The sequence below is a fragment of the Ursus arctos genome, unplaced genomic scaffold (assembly GCF_023065955.2).
Source record: "Ursus arctos isolate Adak ecotype North America unplaced genomic scaffold, UrsArc2.0 scaffold_2, whole genome shotgun sequence".
Classification (NCBI taxonomy): Eukaryota; Metazoa; Chordata; class Mammalia; order Carnivora; family Ursidae; genus Ursus; species Ursus arctos.
The window spans coordinates 84667693-84693032 of NW_026622874.1; the positions used below are offsets into that span (position 1 = coordinate 84667693).

Below are 25340 nucleotides of genomic sequence, written 5' to 3' on the forward strand. Positions count from 1 at the left end.
CCACAGGCTCTGGGGATTGTCCCGTCAGCTCCCACACTGCAAACCGGGGTCACCCCTAACTGAGCACCCAGTGCTCCAGACTCCATTAGCCTTCCCATTAGCATCATTGTCAGCCTATATGAGGTGGCAAGATCGTTCTCAGTAACTCTGTAAGTACATCCTTCTAGTCTGGCAAAAAAGAGAGCTCTTCTAGCCTGGCCACTCCCTCCTGTTCAACCGTGGCATTCATTCTGATTGGACAAACCCACCACCACCCTCCCCAGCTCTGAAGTATGGTGAGGGTGTTTGTGCATGTGACCGGCCAGGCCTTGGTAAGTTTCACCATGTTTCAGGCGAGGAGCCTCATCTGATCCACAGGGATTGAAAGGAGGGTTTAGTTCTTCATCATTAACTCAGGCTGTTGTAGAAGAAAGAATGCTGGATAGACAGAACACCAAATGCCTACTTTAGCCTCTTGCGGAGAAGTTTCATGGTTAATGCCTGCTTTTTGCTCCAATATGAATGTCCACAGGGGTTTTACATTTCAGATTCTCTTTCCTTGACTTTGTCAGAGGATGCAGATGAGCTGGCAGTGAACGTTCTCTGACATTGTCTCATGACGTAGTTGAGGACTACCCCAGTATAGTCTCCTCTTTGGAGGCATCGCACAGCCTGAGTGAGACGCCTGAACTAGCCAGTAACAAACTCCACTCCCGTGTCATAGAGGTCTAGCTCCTTCATCAGCAACTTAAAGGAGTTGGGCCTGCCTGCAGGAAGCCTTTGGCGTGGCCCTCAGTGAAAAACTGTCCTCTGAATCAGGAGCTTTTTCTGAATCCAAGGCTCAGCAAAGAACAGAGGTGTCCTTTCTTAGAAAACGACATGAGGCACATCAATATATCTGCCTCCACCTTCTTCCAATTACTCTCAGCCTCACCATCCACACCTATGGGATTGACACCTTATACTAATTGCCCTTGACTCTTACTACTTATTAATACCCATGGAATGTGTCCACTGGCAAGCTGGGAGACTGTGCTCATTCAGTGGTTTGCATTACCCTCTTAGCAGAGGACCACTCTCAAGAAAGTGGTGTATTAGATCTCACCACTCCCCCTGGCAAGGCTCCCTAAGCTCAGCCTTCCCCACTGTCATTTCTACTTGGGGTATCAATGAGCTCTTGTTCCTCCATTAAATACTAAGTAAGTTTTTGACACCTGATCTTGCCCAAAGTATGTACTCTGGCTTTTTATTGTGCGTGTGTGTGTGTGTGTGTGTGTGTGTGTGTGTGATCCAAGGTTCTTAAAAGTTTGAGTAGCTCCATTCAGTGCTCCTTGCAGAGAAATGGAACATAGAAACACATTTATTTATCTAGAAAATGTTTTCTACGAAGTGCAGTAGAAAAATTGAACATCTTAAATATGCATAATAATGAAACACCTGTGAACCACCTCAACTTGAGAAATTATTGAGGTGCCCCTGTATCCTTCCCCTCCAATGTTCTACCCTCCCCACTCCCTAAAGGTCAAAAATTTGATTCTTGTTCCCCTCGCCCTTTACTTTCTTCTTCTGTACAGTATTTTATCATCTATGTGTGTTTCTCTAAACATTCGTTTTGCTTGGTTTGAACTTTTCAAAAATGTTCTATTCCCTTCTTTCAGTGAATAGTATGTTTCTTAATTTCAGCCATTGATGCTTGTAACTTGCAGCTCTAGTTCGTTTCTACTGCTACATAGGTTTCCATTGTAGCAGTTTTCTGCACATTCCTTCTTCCACGTTTGAAAGACTATTAGCGTGCAAAGCCCTCACTTCGCACAACTGGCGCAGAGTGGGCGCTGGATGAACATTTGTTTAGTGGTTGAGACTGAGCCCCGACTCACTGTAACACTAACACTTGTTTCCTCCGGTTAAATTCTCTGAGGATCCCGGTACCTCTTCCCCCTTGTGAAAGATAGTCTAAAATATTCTGACCAGCAAGAAGAAACCCGGTTCTCTCCTGCCGCAGCCGTGACTACAATTCCCCGAAAGGCTTGCGGTGCTCTTTTGCGTCAATTTCACTTTACTTCGCCCTGTGAGCGAGCTTCCGGGCTGTGTGGGCGGGAACGAAGAGTCATCCAATGATTCCAAAGCCGGGAGGAGGGGCGGAGAAATTGTCCAATGAGGGTCTGGATTGAGGCGCCAATCAGCGAGAAGGTTGCTTTGGGACCTGACGTGGGAGGCGTCATTGAGCCGCGCCAGCTGAGCGCCGGGGACCCAGCCCCTCTCCTTCTGCCCTTTCGGCGGCTGCCTCCTTCCCTAGGCGGCTGTGGACCCCGCTTCCATGTCCCCGGTGGGCACAGCTCCCCGGAACTTGCACGCCCATGGCCACTAGCCTGAGGACGCCCTCTTTCACCTCCTGTTCTGCCTCCTCGACGGACACAGACGACGAGGGTGTCCGCGGCACTTGCGAAGATGCTTCTATGTGCAAGAGGTGCCTGCGGGGTCAGGGGCCGGCGTCCCCGGGGGACTGGGGCCTCGAGGGGAGGCGGGCCTGTGTCTCAGGAACACGCTTGTGCACTAGAAGGTAGCCGTCAAGTCGTGCGCCCCGGGTTTCACACGTGTGAAGTGCCCAGAGCGGGGCTTCATTGGAGGAGCTGTTAATTACCTCACCTGTGTTGTGCGCCGGGCCTGGGGATGGCGTGAGTGGGACTCCGGCGCTGAACCAGGCAGACGGGGGCTTGGCCTTCTTGGGGCTAAAGTCTGGGTGCAAGACCGACGAGAAGCAAATAAGTGTAGTGTTGATGGGGGAGGAGGAGTTCAGGTTCTCCCTCTTGAATAGGTTACTTTCCTTTGCGGGTTGTCAGGATCCCCACTGTGCACCTGAGGTCGGGCCAGTCAAGGGGTGTGTGCGTGTGTAGGGGGGCATGGTCTGCCTAGGAGCCCGTAATATTGGTGTGCAGAGCCAGTACTTTTCAGAGCTCTTGCGTGTTTGCCACAGGAGTCTACATTCTTAGGGGTCTAGTGGGGCAGCGTTGTGAGCACAGATATGTGTCACAAGTCGGAAAGCACGAGGCTGGTGTGTACTTCATTCCTTGGTTCATTCAACAGAAACTGTTGAGAGTGTACTTTGTGGTTGACCCTTTCTTTTGGATGGGTGGTGGGTATTCAGTGATTGGGAACACATGATACATAGGACTGACATGGTGTCTGATGTAGTCACCGCCTGGTTGGAAAAGACAGGAAGCAAATAATTACCCATGAATTACATAATGACAGTTTTGCGTTGAGTGCTGAGAAATACAGCATGTGTTAGAGTTTGTAATTTAGGCAGTAATGTTTAAGCTGAGCAACCGAAGTCTAAGAACAAAACAGGGATGTGTGTGTGTGTGTGTGTGTGTGTGTGTGTGTGTGCGGGGGGGGGGGGGCTGTTTAGTTAGAACAAGGAAAGAGTAGGAACTGTTAAAGGAATTGAGAAAATGTCCTTGAAGCTGGGGCCATGTAGGGACTGTAGGGTGGGGAAAGCCAAGGTTTTGGGTTAAGACTTGTACTTTTTGAAGGTTCTTTGAGACTAAGCAGAGTGATTGAAAACATGGAGTCCAGAGCCAAGCTGATCCTAGCTCTGCCACTTATGAGCTGTGTTACTAAACCATTCATGTCAGTTTCCTGATCTGAGAAACGGGCATGATAATAATCCCACTTCATAGATGATCGTAAAGATTAAATGATACTTAACATTAATAAAACACTTAAGGCCATGTCTGACATGTAATAGATATTAGCGGTGGTTGATTCAAGAAATAGATAAATACATACAAACCTATTGAAGACTTGGAGGCAGCGTGTGGTGAAATTATTGAATGTAAATGGCTTCCACCCAACTTCATTTCTTCTCCAGTTTTCAGGTGCTGTTGACCACGTGTAGCACTGTTGAATTAGAAATTTTTTTTTAAAGAATTTATTTATTTGACAGAGAGAGACAGCGAGAGAGGGAACACAAGCAGGGGTGGTGGGAGAGGGAGAAGCAGGCTTCCCGCTGAGCAGGGAGCCTGATGCAGGGTTTGATCCCAAGACCCTGGGATCATGACCTGAGCCGAAAGCAGACGCTTAAGACTGAGCTACCCAGGGGCCCCAGAAATAATTTTTCTCATATCGATGGCTATTTGCTAAGAGAATCTGAAGTGCCATCAAAATGATCAGAGAGAAAGAAAATACTTTTCAGTAGCATATTACGATTACATTTATTTAAAAGTTGTTGTTAGTATTGATTTATTTAATATTTGTTGGTAACAGTTTTTGAACACTTGCTTACCCCCCAAAAAGTAAATTAACTGTAGAGTAATTCAGACACAGCAAAAGGACAGAGAAGCAGTATAGCTAGAGCTTGCCTTTTCTTGACTCTCTGTGGGATAGTTTTGATAATTTCTCTGTTCTTCTCTGCTTCAGTTTCCAATGCCTCCCCGTGTCTAGACATCTAAACATTTTAGGGGAAGTTTGGGTTTGGAATTGCAGAGACTCAAATGTTGTCGTACCCAGCCCAAAGTGCAGATCATTAGAGCCTGTGGCGCTTTTTAAAGCAAACACAGATGCTCACATCCTCCTCTAGACTCACTGAGTCAGAATCTTCTGGGATAGGTCCTGGGTTATAAGGACCAAGCATGTATGCCATATGGATACATTTCATCAAAGGTTTTCTTTTGCAGTGGGCTTTCCTTCATCAGAACAACATGCAACAAGATTCTGAGAATCTATACGTTAATGTTTTAAGAGATTTTCCAGGGCTCTGTCCTTCCAGTTTTGTGATTTCGTGATCTGCATCTTCACTGCAATGTATTAAACCCTTAAATCTTTTCAGAAAGTCATGTTATTAATCACATAGGGATTCCTTTCGTGAGTCATGGGCAAATCACTTTCTGCCTCAATTCACTCTTTGGAACGGGGATAAGAATGGTAAGGATGTAAGGATTAAACGAGAAATAGAGCCAAGGCAGTCAGCACAGGATCTGGCACAGAGTCTTCCATAAATTATACTAGTTTCGATTATCCTGCATTTTTTTTCTTTACAGATTTTATTTATTCATTTATGTTAGAGAGGGAGTGCACACCCCTGGGGTGGGGGGCAGAGGAGGAGGGAAAGGGAGGGGGAAAGAATCTCAAGCAGAATCCACACTGAGTGTGGAGCCCGACATGGGGTTGGATCTCATGACCCTCAGATCATGACCTGAGCCGAAATGGAGAGTTGGACACTCAACTGACCGGGCCGCCCATGTGCCCCTTGATTTCCCTCCATCTGAATAATATTTGGTTGATGTTACTATCTCCTAGATGTGGGTTAGGCTGGTTCCTGGCGCCCTAGGGTATAGCCATAAAACCCCTAAAATCATGTTAAGAAAGCCAGTTAGCCTCCCAGGAGTCCTAGGATGCTGCCGTTTTGGTGTGTTCTCTCCTTCAGTACAGAGTCCTCCTGGGGCTACCGTGCAAGGAATGGCCTGAGATGACTGCTGGGAGGATTAGATGTGGAGTGCTCCCCCCAGTGCTTGGCACACAGCAGGTGTTCAAGACTGGTAGTTAGTTCAGGACTATGTCACCATCATCAGTGTCATGACCTTCAGCATGGCCTGGTGCTCTTACTCCCAACCGTCCTACAGTTAGAACTCTTCTATTGGACATATCGGCTTTCTATGTTATTATATTCCAATAATTCCATTTGGTTCACCAGGAATCTTACGAGTGCTTACTGTGATCACCAACTCTTGTGACTCCCCATCTCCCCTCTCCTTATCTTCCCCATCCTGCTGTTCCCCTAAGGCAGTTCCCTCTTTTGTTTGCCCGTGACCCCACTCCTAACCCCTCCCCGTGTCCTGGTAAATTCAGAATCTGTAAGCGTCAGCCTCCTCTCTTTCCTCAGCCTGTCCTTAGCCATTTCCTTCCTCTCTTTACTTTGACCCTGGCCCTTCTGGGGGTGTCATCTGTTCTTGATGTCCCCTCAGATGCTATCTGTGTTCTCCTACCCTGAATATTTCAGGATCGGAGGGGTTCAAGATTTGTGTCCTTCCTCTTCTTTGCCCCCATGCCATTTCTTTGAGATCCATGGTCCCCAGGTGGAGCACGCTGGCCTCCTCCTCATTACTGATTTCTCCCTATGCCCCACTTACCTAATTTGTGGAAGACTTGGGTGGCAGGCCCAGAGCCTTCCTCTCTTTTTCAATTCTTGCCGTTGGCCTAGATGACCTCAGTGTGCGCATGGAGGACCCAGCCTCCATACAGGGCCCTCATTTTCTCAAACACCTCCTTGCAGCGATCACCTCTTCTCATCCACCTCTGTCACCACTCCCACCGTGGTGCCCTGGAGCTCCTCCCTAGTGCTGCACCACCTTGCAGATGAGCAGTGAGGTGCCTTTCAACCCCAATGTCTTCTTTCCAGAGAATGAAATGCGGGGGCAGTGTGTTCGATTCGTCATTTCTGCTCTGCCCTCAGCATGCTCTTCCCTAGGACCTCCTTGGATTTCTGTGTCCTTTAGATGCTCCCTCGAGGCTCTCATCTCTCAGCTGAGCTTGGAGTCCCCAGCCCATGATTCAGTGATTGTCCTGGCAATGCTGCTTCCACCCTTGTCTTTCATCTGAGTAAACCCCAGTCCCTGGGTGAACCAAAGCATCCATGTTCGCCTTGAATCCTGATGGTGGAAATCACACAGCAGGCCAGCTTGGAACAGCTGTGAGTTCTTGCCAACCAGCCTCACCTGTGCCTTCATGGAGCTCCCCCATTCTGTGGTTCTCTGTGCAGCTCACTTTCCTGCTCTCCAGAATCCTTCCAGCAGACATTTCCCACTCTCCTCAAACCTCTGATTGACACACCCTCGTCTTTCATTCTCGACATAAGATGGGCGATGGGATGGGTATTGCTTGACATAGAAGATGGAAACTTTCAGATTGGAACTCCATGAACGTCCCTCCAAGAAAGGGCACCATCCTTTCCTACCGTGAAAGTGGTCAGCGTCCTCCACAAAGGCCACTGGAAGCATACCTGCCGTTAAACACAGTGGGTTCGTTACTTATCCTCAAGGCGAACCCACATCATGGCAACTGTGGGGCTGATCAGTAAGAAAGAGGGTGTTAGATCTTACAGGATTTGGGCTTTGGGCGGATATTTTGGGGAGTGTTCAAGGAAGCAGGGGTGTGCTCTGGACTGGGTGCTGACAGGGGGCAGGACAGTTCTGGGATTGGGTAGCTCCATCAGTCTTTTCTAGAAAGAGGTGTGAGTAGCGTGACGAATGAACGGTGTCTTTCAGAAGAAAGGCACTCGCTCAAATCAGCTGGGAGAAGGTGATTGGTATTTTGTGGCTGGCATGACAACCTGGTTTTTGTCTTTTTGGACAAGTGGAAGTGGTCCTATTTCGTCTCCTTTTATCACCTCGGCCACGTGACCTCGTGCTGCTGTTCTGTGAGATGGTTTGTGTCCAACAGCAGAGCCACATGGCTTCCCTGTGAGCCCCAGGCCTTCTTCTACCAGCAGTGCAGCCTGGCTCAAGGTGCCAGGCCACCTCCTCGATGTCAGCGCTGCTTTTCCTTCTTTTACAGTGGAGGAGGGAAGTCTTCAAAAGGCAAATAGGTGTTTTCCAGGCAGAAGAAACTAGCCTGGACATTGAAGCACAGGGCTGTGTCAGGGGCACAAGACATGGGGTCGGGGAGCAGATAGCAAGAGAGAATTCTGGAGAGGTTGTCAGAGAATGAAATGCGGGAGGTTAGAGGGGTTTCAAATGTGGGAACTGATGTGCTCTGGGTTTTCGAGCGATCCCCAGCAGCCCTGTGGGAGATGCTTTGGTGACAAAGGGCAAGTCTGTTCCCCTTTCCTTCCCTGGAGCCACAGCCCTGGCTCAGGTCCCTCCTCCTACCTGCTCAGTTATAACACGTCTTTCTTGTTCTGCCTGCTTCTCGTCCAGCTCCCTCTCCCTTCCACGTGCTCTTGCTGTGGCCAGGGTGATTTTTTTGGAACCCCAAATCTTCTCCTGTTACTATGTTCCTGGAAACCTTTTGATTCTCCATCAGGCACAAGGTGAGAATCTGCACTGCGTGGCATGACTCACTTTGCTTTTCGTGATCTTCTCACGGAACCCTGGATCTCCCGCTGCCAACTGGAAATCAGTAAATTGATGTCTCAGAATAATCGCACATCCATTCTTCCCAAAAGTGTGCTCGAGATCCCCTTCCTGTGTTTGCCTCCTTGCCACCCCAACCCCCCAACTCCGTGAATGGGGCCACTGTGTCCTTCAGCTCCCACGTGCAAAAGGGAGGAGTCATCTGGGAACTCTGCTTTGACTTCCTCACCCCCTTATGCGATCATTCACCCAGCCCTGTGACTTTATCTGCTAAAGATTTCTGGAATCTACCTCTTTTTCTCCACCTCTGATTCTGTTCTCTTAGTCCACGTTACAGTCATTTGTGGTCTGAGCCAAGGTGCTAGTCTGCTTGCTGAGCTTCCACGTGCTCCTACCCCCGCCCCCAATCCCTATCTCCCCCTGAAGCCAGAGGTTTGTGGGAGGCCCATTCGATCAGGTCACTGACTAATTTCCTGGCTTCTTGTTGCCGTTTGAGGTAGACCCAAACATTCCTTTTGTGTTCTGCATGGCTGCTCCGTCCTCCTTCTCCAGTCTTGGTTCCGGCTCGCCTTCCCTGCCCTACGCAATCTGGTCAGTCCTTCCAGTGTGCCCTGTGCCCACCGGCCTTGGGGCAGCTCGGCTGCTCCCTCTGCCCGAGAGGCTTTCTCCCTCAGCCCCCTTGTTCCATGAGCTCTCATCTTCCCTCAGATGAATGCAGTCACTCCACATTCTTTATTGAATGCCTACTCGGTGGAGGCTCGGTTCTCGTGCGGTTCCAGATGTGCCGCAAACAGACCATGGTGGGGCTGTTAGCAAGCCTTTCTTCCAGAGACAGAAGCAGCCAGGGAACACAGAGGCAAGCAGTCCGGCATGTCAGGGCGTGCTGGATGCTGTAGGAGGATCGGAAGGGGTTGTCATCTGATCTTGGATGGCCAGAGAAGGCCCCTTGAGGACAACATTGGAGAAAGCCTTGCAGGAGGTAAGGGAGTGAGCCCTGGGCATGTCTGTGGGAAGAGTGTCCCAGGCAGAGAGAAGGGGGAGTAGGAAGGCCACCATGGAGAGAGCTGGGCTGACTTGTTCCAGGAATGACAAGGCCAGAGTTAGAGAGAAGGGGAATATAGCAGATGGGGTCTTAGGGACCTGGGGCGGTGGCCACTGGGGGATTTTGAAGTGAAGAATGAGGTGACCTGACTTGGGTTTTATGGGATCACTTCAGCTTCTGTGTTGAGAACAGCGAGGATGGAAGCAGGGAGATCAGTTAGTAGGCTACTGGAATATTCCAAGACAGAGATACTGCCGGCTTGGATCAGGATGGTAGGTGTGAAGTGCTGAGAACGGAGCAGATTCTGGGTACATGTTGAAGGAAGAGCTGATGGGATGTGCTGACAGATTGGGTGTGGGTGAGGCTGATGAAGCAAAGAAGGTCCCCAGCCTTCTGGGTCATGTCAGATGCGGCTCCCTCCGGAGGCCCCTGACAGCTGCAGACAAGGTCCAGCCCATTGTCTGTTCTCTGTGCATCTCGTCGTGGCAGTCAGTCCCGTCACAATAGAGACACCCAGTTTCCTGTTTGTCTCCCCCGTGAGAATCATGCTGCCGAGAGGGACCATGTGTGTCTTAGGGCCATGTGCCTTGTAGACCCCTAGGAAGTATTTCTCAGCTGGCAGAGTGACGAGGAAGTGAATATAGATGGTCAAGGTTCTGTTTCCTGATGAGGACTCAAAATTGCCATGTTCTGTTTCCCTGGTTTTGAGTGGTCTGTGTGTTTTAGAAACCAGGCTGGGGGCTCTAAGACTGAGATTCTCTTGTGAGAATTCCAGAAGTTAACCTGATTTCCACTGCATCAAAAACGTCCCCCTTGATGTGCAAATGGGTCAGAGGATCACCTCTTGGGAGAGGCAGCATTTTCTGGAGGGCCTAGGCCTTTCCAGCACACTGATGGCATCTTCCTGGCTCTGCCCAGAGAGCAGGGCTGAGATTTTGATCTGAAATATTCTGAAGGTGGGGCCGCTGCTTTCCCTCCCCAGAGAAGACATCTCACTTTAGCATGGGAATATTTTTGTGAAGATAAATTAGCTGCCCATCAACTTGCCCATCAAGAAAGTCAAGTAAATCATGGATTTTATGGAGTTTCTGATCCCCCCACCCCTATTTTTTCCAAAAGGGAACAAATTAAATTTTGGAAAATATATGTGAAAACAATGGTCTGAGATCTAGAATACTCATCTTGTTTCTTTTAACGATTCATTTTTTTTATTGGTTAGTTTTTAAGATTTTGTTTTTAAGTAATCTCTATACCCAGTGGGGCTCAAAAATCACAACTCTGAGATCATGAGTCACATGCTCTTCCAAATGAGGCTGCCTGGCGCTGCCTCAGGATTAACTTTTTAAATGACAAATATGAAGTCATTTCCCCCACTTAGTAGCCTAATTTGAATATACTGTGCGTATAATTTTTTGCATCGTGTTCTTTAATGGCTGAATGGTATTCCACAGTGTGGTTGTACTTTATATGAAGATTCTTCTGTTCATCATTTGGGTGGCTATGATTTTGTTATTATGATAGGGCTGTGATGAACATATTTGCATGTGTGTTTGAATTTTCCAGTGAGATGGATTTCAGGGGAGAAGCTTCTGCAAAAGGGTCATCGGAAGTGGTTATGTCACTTTCTGTTCTCACCCATGGTAAATGAGATGCTAATCACAGAATATTCTCAGTCTCTTAAATTGTTTGTCAGGTGGAAAATAATGCCTCTTTATATATATATATATATATATATTTCAAAGATATATTTATTTATTTATATGTATTTATTTCAAAGATGTCTTTATTTGAGAGGGAGCACGGGGGAGGGGCAGAGGGAGAGGGAGAGAGAGGATCTTAAGCCGGCTCCACACTGAGCATAGAGCCTGACTGGGGCTGGATCCCACAACCCTGACACCATGACCTGAGGAAAATCAAGAGTCAGGTGTTTAACTTATTGAGCCACCCAGGTGCCCCTTAAATTTATATTTGTATAATCACTAATAAGACAGCATTTTTAGTTGGTCACTATCACTGATAGTTTCTTACATGAACCCTTTCTCCTTATCATTTTCCTCCTGGGTTGTTGTCTTTTTGTTTGGTTATTTATAGTTTTGTTATTGATTTGTAAGAACTTTTTATATGTAGGATAGTAGCCCTTGCCTCTGCACTGTTGCAGTATTTTCTCTTTTTTTATGGTTTTATTCATTTATTTGAGAGAGAGAGAGAGAGAGAGAGAATGAGCGCATCCACGGAGGAGAGGGAGAGGCAGGTTCCCTGTGAGCAGGGAGCCCAATGTGCAGCTCGATCCTAGGACCCTGAGATCATGACCTGAGCCGAAGGCAGATGCTTACTTGACTGAGCCACCCAGGCGTCCCTTGTTTCAATATTTTCTCTGAAACTGTTGCTTGTCTTTCAGTTTAGCTTGTACCATACATTTCATGATACATTTCATTCTGAACCTGTATGGTGCCAAATCTGGCAGTCTAACTTCATGGCTTGTGGTTTTTAGATGATGTCTTAAGAGACCTTTTCCAATCACTACATTTTCTTTTAGCACTTTTATGGTTTTAGCTTCTATTGCTCAGATCATTCATCTATCTTTATTATTTTGTATGTTTTAAGGTAACAGTTTTGGTCCCTACACCATCTAGTGATGGTCTATATCCCCCATGGATTTGAAACATCACTTAGATACTAAATCCTTACATATGCTTTAACACAGCAATGGGTATATCATTCTTCAGTTCCAGTTGGAATTGCTCTTTTTTTTTGATGCCTAAATATTTTGACTTGTGATATAACTTAGTTGTGAATTGATTGAGAGCTCCCTCAGCTTGCTTCTCAGAGTAAGAATAGGGTTGTACCAGGGAATAGCACCCTTTTCTTAGTTCATTTGAGCAGCTGTACTCCAGGAAGGAAGAAATGAAAGGGACACTGAGAAAAGGCACGTGTCTGTGTCTGTGAAAGCAATAGCTTTTCAGGAAGCCTCCTGTGTAGACTTCAACATACGTGTCGTTGGCCAGAACTAGACATGTGGCCCTACCCCTAGCTGCAGGAACATGTGGGAGGGGAGAATTTCTCACAGGGCAGATTGATACCTCGAACAAAATTGGGGTCCTTTTAGTAAGGAAGAAGGGGTAGGTGGATATTGAAAGGGGAACATGGAGGGTCTGGAGGGTCAGCTACCTCTCTCATCTTTTTTTTTTTTTTTTTTCCTTTAGCATTTCCCCCACGTAGTGGTGCCTGGGTGGCTCAGTAAGATTGAGCATCTCTTGATCTCAGCTCAGGTCTTGATCCTAGGGTTGTGAGTTCAAGCCCCACATTGGGCTCCATGCTGGGCGTGGAGCCTCCTTAAAAAAAAAAAAAGGGTGAGAAGAATTTCCCCAGGTATTCTTAAGAGACAAAGGGGGAGAGAAGGAAGAAAGTGGAGGTGGGAGGGCAGGGGAGAGAGGGAGATAATTTATAATATAAAATGCTCAGTCTTCAGTGTTGAGTTTGATGAGCATTAAGAAATGTGTACAGTGAACTCTTGAACAACATGGGTTTGAATTACCTGGGTCCACGTATATGTGGATTTTGCGATGAATGTAGTTCAGTACACTAAACATTTTCTTTATGATTTTCTGAATATGTTCTTTAGTGTACTTTATTGAAGGAATATAATGCATAACACATATAACATACAAAATATGTGTTAATCAGCTGTTTTTATTATCAGTAAGGCGTCTGGTCAGCAGTAAGCAAGTAGTAGTGAAATATTTGGGGAGTCGAAATCTATATGCAAATTTTTGACTGCGCAGGTGTCCGCACCCCTAGCCCCTGCATCATTCAAGGGTCAACTGTATATCTGTACACCACAACCAAAAACAAGACATAAACTATATCTGAAACTCAGAAGTTTCCCTTGTACATCTTTCTAGTTAGTCTTCTTACCCCCACTTTCTTTTTTTTTTTTTTAAAGATTTTTTTTAATTTATTTATTCGACAGAGATAGAGACAGCCAGCGAGAGAGGGAACACAAACAGGGGGAGTGGGAGAGGAAGAAGCAGGCTCATAGTGGAAGAGCCTGATGTGGGGCTCGATCCCATAACGCCGGGATCACGCCCTGAGCCGAAGGCAGACGCTTAACCGCTGTGCTACCCAGGCGCCCCCTTACCCCCACTTTCTTATTCTGATTTCAGAATCTATAGTAGATTAGATTTGCCTGTTCTTGAACGTTGTATAATCAGAATCAAGCAATATGCATTCCTTTGTCTTTTTTCACTCAATGTGTTCTTTGAGATTTATCCATGTTGTGTGCACTTATCAAAGATAAACAGAGCCAGATCCTAGTTAAAGTGGTGAAGACAGATTTTAATCATTAGTAACTGTTGCAATCAGGAAAAGAGTCCAGCATGAATGAAACTCAAGCTTGATTTGTACAGAGGGCATTTTAAAGAGAGAATGAAGAAGTAAGGCCAGGGGCACATAAAATCAGAGAAGTAACAGATTACAAAAAATGGGATAGGTGTTGATCCATGTGAAACAAGCTGGATTTGATCACTGGTAGACAAGGGCCCGACTTTTCAGTGTTGGCTGAAGAAACACTAGATGCCTGGAGTTTCCTCAGACAGGCACTAAGGGGAACTGGTGTCTTCCTAGGGTGGGGCTTGAGCTGTTAGAAACTATGTTAGTGTTTGTTTGAGTCTGTACATGATAAGCCAAGGTTGAGGCCTTGTCGAGAAGAAGGCTCTGGAGTGTGGCTAGAGTTTGATCAAGGAGAGAGTCTTTATCAGAGTAAAGTAGTTTGCTCCTTTGTATGTAATGTGCATAAACCACAATTTGTTCATCTGTTCATCTGATGATTAGACATTTCATTTGTATCCAAGTTTTTGGTCATTGTAAATAGGCTACAATAAACATTCTTATAGAAGTCTTCAATTTCTCTTGAAATTGCTTAATGGGATTGCTTAGTCACTGGGTGGGGATATATTGAACTGCTAGACTAATTTCCAAAGTTGTTGATCAGTTTACACTTCCCACAGCAATATAGTAACTCTCTAGTTGCTCAGCATCCTTGTTTACCTTCTGTGCTGTCAGTGAGGGTGAGATAGCATCTCATTATGGTTTCACATCACATTTCCCTGGTGACGAATGATCTTAGGCACCTTTTCGTGTGTTTATTGGGCATTCATATATCTTTTGTGAAATGTCTGTTCAAGTCTTTTGCCCGTTTTTGTTGATAATGTTGTTTTTGTTTTTTACTTACTGGAGTTTATTATATATTCTGGATAGGAATTCTTTGTCAGGTAGACACATTGTAAATATACATGGATAAGAAAATGAAATTTTAAAATATTTTACAGTAACATCAAAAACCTAAACTGGTTGGGGTGACTGGGTGGCTCAGTTGATGAAGCATCTGACTTTTAATCTCAGCTCAGGTCTTGAACTCAGGGTTGTTGAGTTCAAGCCCTGTATTGGGCTCCTTGCTGGGTGTGGAGCCTCCTTACAAAACAAAAACAACAACAAAAAAAGCAAACTGGCTAGGAATAAGTCTCAGGATAGACATGAAACACCTTTACACAGAAATCTATAGAACATTGTTGAGAGGAATTCAAGAAGACTGAAATAAATGGAAGATATGCTTTGTTCATGCATCAGAAGATTTGATGTCGTTGAGATTTCTGTTTTTCATGACTTGATTCATGCAGACAGTGCAATCCCAGTCAAAATCCTAGCCATCTTTTTTTTTTTTTTTTAAAGAAATGAACAAGTTGATTCTAAAATGTATATGGAAAGGCAAAGGGTCTGGAATAGCCAAAAAAGTCTTCAAAAAAGAACACCGTTGAAGAACGTACACTGCTTATTCCTGCTGAATTTTAAGACTTATAGTAAAGCCACAGTAATCAATGTCTTTGGCATAAAGATAGATCAATGAAACAGAATAGAGTCCAAAGATAGAGCAATCTCTACAAGTACTGTCGATTGATTTTTGCCCATAGTGTTAAGTCAGTTCAGTGGGAGAAAGGGAAGTCTTTTTAAAGAATAATTCTGTGTGAACTGGATATTCAAGTGGAAACAGAACAGACCTTGACCCCTACCTGATTCTGTATACACACATTAACTTGGGGTGGATCATAAACGTAAATATAAAAGCTAGAACCAGGGGCGCCTGGTGATTCACTCTCTTCAAGAGTCCGACTCTTGATTTTGGCTCAGGTCCTGATCTCAGGGTCATGAGATCAAGCCCCGTGTCATGCCCTGTGTTGGGCTCCATGTTCAGCGGGGTGTCTGCTTGAGATTCTTTCCCTCTACCCCTCCCCCTGTGTGCTCCCTCTCCTCCTATCAAATAAATAAATATTAAAAAAGAAAAAATCTAGAACTATAAAGCTTTTGTATGAAAACATGGGAGAATATCTTGACGACCTTCGGGTAGGCAAATGTTTTTTATACAGAACATAAAAAGCACTAATTACAATGGGAAAATAGATACAGTAAGAAAATGAACAGACAAGAGAGACTGGGAGAAAATATTCAGAATACATGTTCCTAAATGTTTTACTTTTTCCAGAAGTACATTAGCATTTTTCATATCCATGGCATCCTATTATTCTATTCTATATTAACTTTTTTATTGTTTGTTCAAGTCACATGTGCTACATTGTACCACGGGAAGTTTCTGATTGTCATCTTCCTCCGTATTCACCCTCTTGTGAATATTGGTTCCTTTTCCATTAATGTCTTACCCACTATTCAGGGACTCCTTATAACAGAGACAGATTTTATATCCTGTTAATCCTTGTGAAGTAATTGGCTGTTAGATGAAGTCAGAAGGCCATCCCAGTAGCTTCCTTTGGAAGGAAATGATAGCCTATGGGTCTTAGTTAATTGAGGCCCAGTGTTGTTCTTTGTTTTTTATTCAAATATTTATTTATTTATTTATTTATTTATTTATTTATTTATTTATTTATGAGAGTGGTGGGAGCGGGGTGGGGGAGGGCAGAGGGAGAGGGAGAAACAGACTCCTTGCTGAGCATGGAGCCTGAACGCGGGGCTCTGTCTCACGACCCTGAGATCATAACCTGAGTCAATCAAGAGTCGGACATTTAAATGCCTGACCCACCCAGGCGCCCCCGTTTTTCGTGCGGTTTATTTTGTTTTGTTTTCCTTAGGTGATTAAACACTTAAGGCCTTGCGGATCTGCTGAGGAAAGCAACAGTGCCCACGAGAAGGGAAACAGACTCAAAGTCTGTGTAGGTACAAAGTCTACTGCCCTTAAGACTTTGATTCCTACCTTCCATTTATAACCAAGAATAAAACCAAGAGGAAATAGAACCCCAAAATTGAGACTAAGCGATGCAAAAGAACAACGATAAAATTACAAATGAGAGGTAGAGCAATATCTTCAAGGCCAGTATGCAGCCTGCACTTAACATTCCAAACTTGAAAACCGATGCTAAGAGTATTGGATTGATTTTTGCAATTGCATAAATATACATTGTAGGTACGTATATATGTACGTACCCTGCATATAAATACACACACACATCCACACAGACACCGTTTGCGCAACTGAAGTGTTGGGGGAGGGATGGAAGTCCAAGTGGGTAAGTAGGTTTGAAAAGCAATAGAATGAAGTTTCCTGCAAGGTTGCACAGCTTGAGGAAACAGCCTTGACCTCTGTCTGTAAAGTGGTGCCTTCCACATAGGCTGCTTCCGAGGGTTGTACGTGTTCCTGTTTGTCCAGCATGCGGAGTAATGCCTGGCACTGGAGTCAGCACTCGGCGGTGTTGATTAGAAGTGAAATGAAGCAGCCCCAGCCTCGACCCTCACTGGCTGGGAGAGCGGGGAGGGCGCCTTCCCATTCCCTCAGACGAAGAACTGCCCGCTGGAGGGCATGTCACACCTCTCCTGGCAAGTTCCCACTGTTGCAGGTGACACTCCTGCCGATAGGGCAAAGTCAGTCAGTGCTTCTTGAATGAACAGGTGGCTGGACCAGATCCGCGTTTCCCACGGGAGGAATGTGAGGTGACTTTAGGTGGCACCCCGGTAGATGTGTTACATTTTCAAAGGTATTGATTACAGGGTGTGTTAGAAGAAAATATTAGGTAGCACGTCACACCTGGGTGCTAAAAGAAGTGAGTTGATCTAAAGGACTATTAAATGCAGCAGGTGGTATGTGAATGTCATGAACATTTCAGGGCAATAGTGGATTGAATGAACACTGTTAGGTCTTTCTAAATCTGAAATCTTTCATTCTTTGCACTTTATTTCAATATATATTTATTTAACTTTCTGAGAGAGAGAGAGAGAGAACACGTGTGAGCAGTGGTGGGGAGGGGAGGGGAGAGAGAAAGACCCCAATCAGGCTCCACGTCCATTGCAGAGCCAGACATGGGCCTCAGTTTCAAGACTCTGAGATCACAATCTGAGCCACAACCAGGGGTCGGCTGCCCAACAGACTGTGCCACCCAGGCGCCCCTGATTTCTTCCTGGTGTGTCCTGCAGTCACTGGAGCATCGTATTAGAGTTGTCATTACGTGTGCACATGGACGTACTCAGTCTTCCTCGTGGAGTGGTTGGACCGCTGCACCCACAGCCCCTGGCTGCTTCAGTCCACGTACCATCTAGGGGCTATTTGAAGAAGGGGCACAAATCCTAATTGCTATTCGAGAACCATCCATTGATACCTTCTGATCAGACCAAGAAAGACTCAGTAACACAGCCTACACCTGGAGGGTCAGGAGCTTGGAAAGAAATCACAGAGCCGATGATGGCGATCTCTTCAGAAGCGCAGCCTCGCCAGTGTGCTTGGCTGCACGAAGGTCAATGCTGTGTGGAAACTCCCAGATATCCTGAAAGGGAAGACCTAACCAACCCATGTCACTCATCTTTTTCCTTTCATTCTGTTCAAATAAGTCTAAAAGGGCTTTTTCATAAACACAAAATTAGAATTCTAAGCAATAAGAAAAACACTGGCAGTGCTGCTTCTTTTTTCAGTCTTGCAGTCGATGGTGTCTTAGAATGAAATAGGGCATATGCTTAGTGTAGAAAAATATTAAAACAAAGAGAAGTTAAAACACACACACACACACACACACACACACACACACACACACAGAAATCTCTGATGTTTCTCCTGTTTCTCTGCTGTTCTTCAGCCTCCCTGCCTGCCTTCTGCTACTGGAACATTCCAAGGCGCTTCCTGCCCCAGAGCATTTCTATCTCCTATGCGTCCTGTCTGGAATGCCTTTTGCACAGCTTTCTCCAGTTCTGTGGGACTCCACGTGGCCTTCCGCTTTTCAGAGAGGCCTCCCTTTTACCTTCTCTAGTGCAGGTCCTTCCATCCCCCATGCAGTTGTCCTTCATCTGGCATAAGCTCTTATGTCTCTTTGTGTCTGCTCTTCTTGGGCTCCCCATGGTATCCCCAATGCCTGGCACTTAGCAGACACTGGACAGGTATTGTTTGACTGGATCCATAGTGTTAAACTGAGGGCGAATGCAGAAGCTGCTCCTTGTCATCCAGGAGAGGGCAGTAGGAAGTACAGGGAGGAGCTCCTAGAGGAAGGCAGCTTGGTCAGCTTTTCAGCAGGTAGAGCCGCTGAGTGGTGGAGCGAGTGCCTTCTTTGTGGGGCGTGCTCAGGCAGTGGCTTGGTGTTGTTGAAAGGTTCTTGCACCGGATGTCAGGGTTAGCCGGTCATTTGGAATGTTCCTTCCAACCAGACATCCATGTTTGAGGACTGTTCTCATCACTGGTCTGTGGTTTTTGTTTCAACTGCAGATGTGGCTTTTACCACTAGATGGCACTAGATGATGCCTTTGAGGACAGTGCTCATCAGACCACCAATAGTGAGAACACAATTTTCTCTCTTTTAATTATTGAAATATAGTTTGGTCTATACAATGTTATGTCAGTTTCAGCAACATAGTAATTCGACAAGTCTATACATTACTCAGCCCTCACCAGGATTAAGTGTAATCATGATCTGTCACAGTAGAGTGTTATTACAGTATTATTGACAATATTCCTGATGTACTTTTTGTCTTTCTGAGTTACTTATATAAGTGGAAGTATGTGCCTCTTAATACCCACCACCAATTTTGCTTACCCCCCCCCTTCCCTCTGACACTCACCAGTTTGCTTTCTGTGTTGAAGAGTCCATTTTGTTTTCTTTATTTAGGGAAAAGGTTTTTCATGGCGCTTAGACCCCGACCATACACTTCAACAACAGCTTCACAAAACAATCTTTAACTCTTACAGTATGTAATGTATACTCCTATTTTCTAGTTTATTCTAGTTGACTACATTTTCTAAGACAGGATTTGCAGACTATTCCATTGATTTTAAGACATGGATGGGTCACAATTCGTTGTTGGAAAGCACTGTTTCAGACAATGGAGCCTGTTCACCCTTCTAAAACTCTGTGGGTCAGTTTTCCTTGACAATCTGGGCTTGTCGGTAATTGTGTCCCTTACTGATTACTTTGTGTGTTTCTGTGTTGAGTTGCTGCCTTGAGTAGCTGAAGGTATGTGCTTCCTCTGGGTGTCTGTGGATGTGGGGACATGGTTGTCCGTGGGAGACTGGGGAGGACATGACTGTAGAAGATTAGCACCGACTATAGTCAAGGCAGCAGTAAGCCTTGTCAGTGGATATGAAAAGAAGATGTACTATCTATCTGCTTCTGGGAACTCAGAACCCAGCTGGGTGATCTCTCTCTCTCTCTCTCTCTCTCACACACACACACACACACACACACACACACACACACACCCTACCCCTTTCAGCTTACTCATCCAGCAAATGGAAATGAGGTAATGTGCCCAGGATATCACTTGGGATGTTTCAGTCTGTAAGTAACAAACACCAACTCTATTTGGTTTATTCATTACTTTTTTTGAAGATTTATTTATTTGGGGGGGGAGGGGCAGTGGGAGAGAGAATCCTGAAGAAGATTTCCCATTGAGGATGGAGTCTGTCGCAGGGCTCAATGTCAGGACCCTGGTATCATGACCTGAGCCGAAACCAAGAGCTGGCCGCTCACCCGACTGAGCCACCCAGGCGCCCTTCCGTTTGGTTTAAATGCTAAAGACGTTAATTAATTCACAAGATGTCTGCTGAGGGGCAGAAGCCCACAGTGGCTTCCCATGGCCTTAGGGATCCAGGCTCCTTCTGCTACTTCTCGTTGTCCTAAGGCTGGTTCCACTCATGGTTGCCAGAAGACCTTCAGTGGTAATCTGGGCTTCAGTTCCCTGGCTTAGAACATTAAGACTTTGATTCCTTGTAGTGTAGACCAGGGAGACTTTAGGCTACTCTAGCATTTTGTAGGTTGTAGCAGTTGTGTTTATTTGTTCCTGGTTTTCCCACTATGACCTGCTTAAGGGATGTGGAAGGACTGGTACCTAATACAGAGCCGGGGGAAATACTTAGGTAGTCATTCGTGAGTTTCACAAAACAATCCTGGATCTCCTTTCCTATGGACACAGAACTTGTGGTTGAGCAGAGTTGTCTGATTGGCTCTGGGCAGCGAGTTTGCTGAGCAAATAAGTGGTGGCAGGTCTTCTAGGTGAGGTATGAGGTGAGGTTATGTGCTTTCTAGGGTCCTGGGAAAAGAGTTAGCCGCATGAGTAAAGAGAGGGAAGAAATGGCCGCTGTGGGGAGACTGAGGGGCCGTGTGTGTGAGCACCAGGACTGATGGCCGAGTCTGTTGACATTGGTAAGGGAGCACCAAACGTGCCTCTGTTGGCCTTTTGAGGTAGATGATTTTCCTCCTCGACCTGGGTCCTGACAACTGGGCCAGAACCTACTGACCTCTACTCGCCTGCTTCCTTTCTTCCCTTTCCAGGTTTGCAGTAAGCCTTGGCTACTGGCATGACCCTTACATCCAGCATTTTGTGAGACTGTCTAAGGAGAGGAAGGCCCCCGAAATTAACAGAGGCAAGTGACCCCCTCCTTCCCAACGTCCCCTCATCAGCCCAGAGGCCTCAGGTTTTAGGAATTCATTCTTAAAAAGAGAGAGTTCCAATGTTCAGTCTCTCCAGTGACATACAAAAGTGCTCATTTCCCAACATCCTCACCAACACAGTGTACTATGAACCTTTTCATTGTTAATCCTATACGTGAAAAATGGTATCTTACAGATCATTTTTATCTGTTTAAGAGCCACTTATATGATCTTTTACTGTGTCCTGTGCAAGGAAGGAATTACTTTTTGGCCTTATTAAAGTGATAGTAACACTGTTAGGCTCTGCAAGTCCTCTCTATCAAGGCAGTGAAAGGATTTCATGTGGGAGGGTGACTCATTCTCTGCCAGGTTGAGAAATTAACCAAATGACCACAGTCCTTGTGTGTGCCAGGAATCCTGGTCCTAAAGATGGAGCCCATGGGCAGATTCTATAAGAAATGCAAAGAACGTTTAACGTGGTGGTCCCTGAGAATAAAGACGTGGACCTTACTTTGAGTTCAGGGTGAACCTAGGCATCAGGAAGATGGGGCCAGGCCTGGCTAAGAGGCCTGAAGCCTCCCTCCTGGGCTCCTGAGGAAGCTTTCTATACCACTGCTGCAGAGGCAGGGACCCACCTCGGGGCCTTGGGAGCTGGGTGCCCGAGTCAGCATGTCAGCCAGCCTGCCTGCCCTCTTCCTCTGCCTGGGCTGGCATCTCCAGACTGGGGCCCACTAGGAGAGTGCTTCCCAAACAGCGTGTGGTGAGCATTTTTAAAGTTTCTTCCCAATAATCAGTCTGCTGCAGATGATACTCTGTAACATACAATAAAAATGATTTCCTAGAAGAATAAAATGCAAGATAGTACATAAAATATGAGCTTATATTGCATATTAGGAGAATCAATAGACATAGAATTCCTATGTCACACTGCAGTAAGTTTCTAAATGCTACTCAAATTTTGTTCCTAAAATAGTTATACTTAAGCACAAGGCTTTAGAACACGGATTTTATCTTCCTTCCCCTCTCTCTTATTTCCCATCCCCTTTGCTCCAGCTCCCCACTCCGGAGCTAAACAAGTCCATTTATTCTACAAAGTTTGCTCCTGCTTTCCCCTCCCGCAGATGGTCTGTGAGGCCATTTTATTTATTTTTATTATTATTTTTAAGATTATATTTATTTGAGAGAGAAAGAGCACAGAGCAGGGGGATCGGCAGGAGGGAGAAGCAGACTTCCCGCTGAGCAGGGAGCCTGAGGTGGGGCTCCATCCCAGGACCCTGGCATCATGACCTGAGCTGAAGGCAGACACTTAACTGACTGAGCCACCCAGGTGCCCTTGTGAGGCCATTTTATAAACAGAGGCTCTTAACCTTACAGGATGGAGATGAGGGGAACATGGTAAGAAATATGGCTTTTTTTTTTTTTTTTTTTGGTCTGACATTTATCTGTCCCATTTCCTGACCCCAAAATGTTATTTTCATTATGATCCTGCAATTTTGACTTTTTGCAGAGTCCTGAGTAGCTTTCACCTAGCCACGAAAAAGCACATTTCTAGGACGAATATTTAGATCTGATGTTTTGATGTAAAACACTTGCCTTCCATAAGTAAATTTACAGGACATTTTATTTTTAAGATAGTTAATTCCACCATTACATAGATTGTACTGACTTTGGTTCAAACAGCTTTGAATAAAAAAAAAAGGAAGAGAATTTGAAAGTTACTCTTTCTTCCTTGATGTCCACAGATAAATCCCTGACCCCGAAGAAGATCAGAAGAGTCCTGATTTGCTCTTGTCCTGGGGTGGGCTCTGCAGGGATGATATCCCACCTCACTGAGCAATAGCTTGTCTCTGTCTCTCTCTCAGGATATTTCGCTCGAGTCCATGGCGTCAGTCAGCTTATAAAGGCATTTCTACGGAAGACAGAATGTCATTGTCAAATTCTAAATCTTGGGGCTGGGATGGATACCACCTTCTGGAGATTAAAGGTAAATGAAAATTCCCCCTCTTCTTTCCCAAATTGTTTCACCTGTGAAGGTGCCCGCCTGGTTCAGAAATGTTAAAATATATTCAGAGGCAATGCAGTGACTGTCTGTCTCGCGCCCCCGTCCCCAGCTGCTTGTGCCTGCTGCCCCCGTCAGCCACATACTTAGTGTCCCCAGGGCCCTGGGGAAGGATGGGTGCCTTGCTTCTCATCCTTTGCTGTTACAAACAGGGCTTAAGATAAAAATCCTAGTAGACATTTCCTCTGTACGTGTGGAAGAACCCTGCCCGTAGAATTGTGAGACCCAGAACCCCTCCATGTTCCATATTGGCGATAATGAAGATTTTCCTGTCATCCTGCTAGTGTCTTCGGTACAGGCTGGAGATGCGCATGGCTGGGTGATTGTGCGATGACATAAAGGCCTTTTGCAGCTATTCTCTGATTTGATCCCTCACCTGCTCTGTTAGGGAGCAAGAACAGGTGTAACTACGCAGGAAAGGAGACGGGTCTGGTTAGTGGTAGAACCGGGACCAAAAGCCGGTCTTGGATTCTGGGTGGAATTGTAGTGCCCAACCTTTTCCCTAGGAAGCCCTCAGCAATTGTATTTTCTTTTTTGTAGGTTTGTATGGATTTTTCTTGTTTTTTCTATCAGGTCGGTCATGTGGCAGTGATGGGTACAGGCGTTTCCCCAGATTTCTGGCAGACGTACACCAAGATAAATTAGAGTGTGTGGGCCTAACGCCACCTACATATGTGTTCTGTCCCTCACGAGCTCGCCTGATATGAAGGTCTTTGGTCATCAGTGTTCCTGACCTTTCTGTTAGGTGAAAACTCGGCGGCTTCAGCCTGGCCCGAGTATCAATCATTAGCCTCTGCCTTCTTCATCAGGATAAGACAGCTCACGCTTATGAGCTGCTTGCACATACGTGACCTTGTGAATTAACATGGTAGCTCTGAGGTGGGGGGTTACACTGATAGGGAAAGCGGGGGCCGCGAGAGCCTGTGTTTCCCCCGAATTGGACAACCAGTGGCGCTGGAGCATGGAACAAACAATGGGCTGCAGCTCCTCCAAATCCAGGTTCCTTCCCTGTTCTCTACACAGAGCCTCGTGCTTGTTCAGGGGGGTCTCTGCGGTCTGTCGGGCCGTGGTGTGTCTGTACCTCAGTGACCATGGTGTGGTGGAAGGAACGGGAGCAGAAGGCAGTGGCAGAACGTGTGCAGTGTGAGCAGAAGCCACTGGAGAAATGCCTCATCTCGGCCCAACACCCTTTCAACTTGGTCCCAAGGTTTGGTTTTTCCCCAGTGTCATGTAGGTGGGTTAATAATTAATAAATCTGCCATTTTTATTTCTGGTCAGGGTACACCGAGACTTAGGTACCCCTTCCAAGAAAAAGGTTCTCTGTCAGGAGTGAGGAAAGTGAATAGCACAGGGTCTGAAAGATTTTGTTGAAGTGTTTTGTTTTGTTCGATAATTATATTGGTCCAAAGGGCTTTTTAAAAATCTGTTTTGAAAAAAAAAAATGCTTGTTTGCTCTTTGGAGCCTCAGCAGAATGAATGAAACTCGCCCGCCCTCATTGTGGGGGATGCTTCCTGATATTTGCTGTTTTGTCCTATTTGATCCCCTACATACTGACCCAACCCCCCTCCCCCACATCAGTTTCCTGACCCTCTCTAATCTGTCTCAGTCTGCCTTTTGGAAAATCTGTTAGCTCCTTCTTCCCCAGCGCCTCTCAGTGCCTCCCCACCTCCATCCCAGTGGCTGCTCCCGCAGTTCCGGCTCCCTGTGACTTCTTTCCTGGACCTTCTTCCTGGACGGCTCTGAGAATCTCCTAACATTTGTCCTCTATCCATTCTCCACACAGAGACCAAAGTCACCTGAAAAGTACCTTTCTGACCATATTGTTCCTGATTTAAATCCCTGAAATAGCCCTTTGCTGTTTGGGGCTTAGTACTCGGTACATGAAGATGGTCAGTAAACGTATGCGGGAATACAGAATTAGCAAACTTGCTGTGTTTTTCCTCAGGATGAAGATCTTCTCCCACAAAAATATTTTGAAGTTGATTTTCCAATGATTGTCACGAGAAAGCTGCACAGCATCAAGTAAGTGTGGCTTGGACCAGAGGACAGAGCCGGGCAGAGTCAGAGGCAGAGGTCAGGAGGGGGCCAGATGCATGCTGAAGACCTCATTTTAGGGGACCCTCCCCTTGGACCCCCTCCCCGCTTTCTTGCTGGCCCCGGGACCTCATTCCAACCTGTCGAGCAGTCTTCCACATGCAATACACTCTCCCTTGTGACTGTTCTGTCCATGAACGTCATTTCTCTGAACCTTGAAATGACCTACACTAGTTTCATGATCTGAATT

At 45.9% G+C, this 25340-nt stretch overlaps 1 protein-coding gene across 1 annotated transcript in view; it reads left to right on the forward strand.

Moving 5' to 3' along the window:
• Nucleotides 1–2177: 2177 nt before the first annotated feature.
• The window catches only part of LCMT1 (leucine carboxyl methyltransferase 1), a 51953-nt gene continuing 28790 nt past the window's right edge, over nt 2178–25340 (forward strand). Inside the window, exons 1-4 of the mRNA XM_048224543.2 lie at nt 2178–2446; nt 20898–20989; nt 22859–22980; nt 25002–25078. Coding sequence (XP_048080500.1) covers nt 2337–2446; nt 20898–20989; nt 22859–22980; nt 25002–25078 — 401 coding nt within the window. The 5' untranslated portion in view covers nt 2178–2336. The remainder of the gene's footprint in view (nt 2447–20897; nt 20990–22858; nt 22981–25001; nt 25079–25340) is intronic.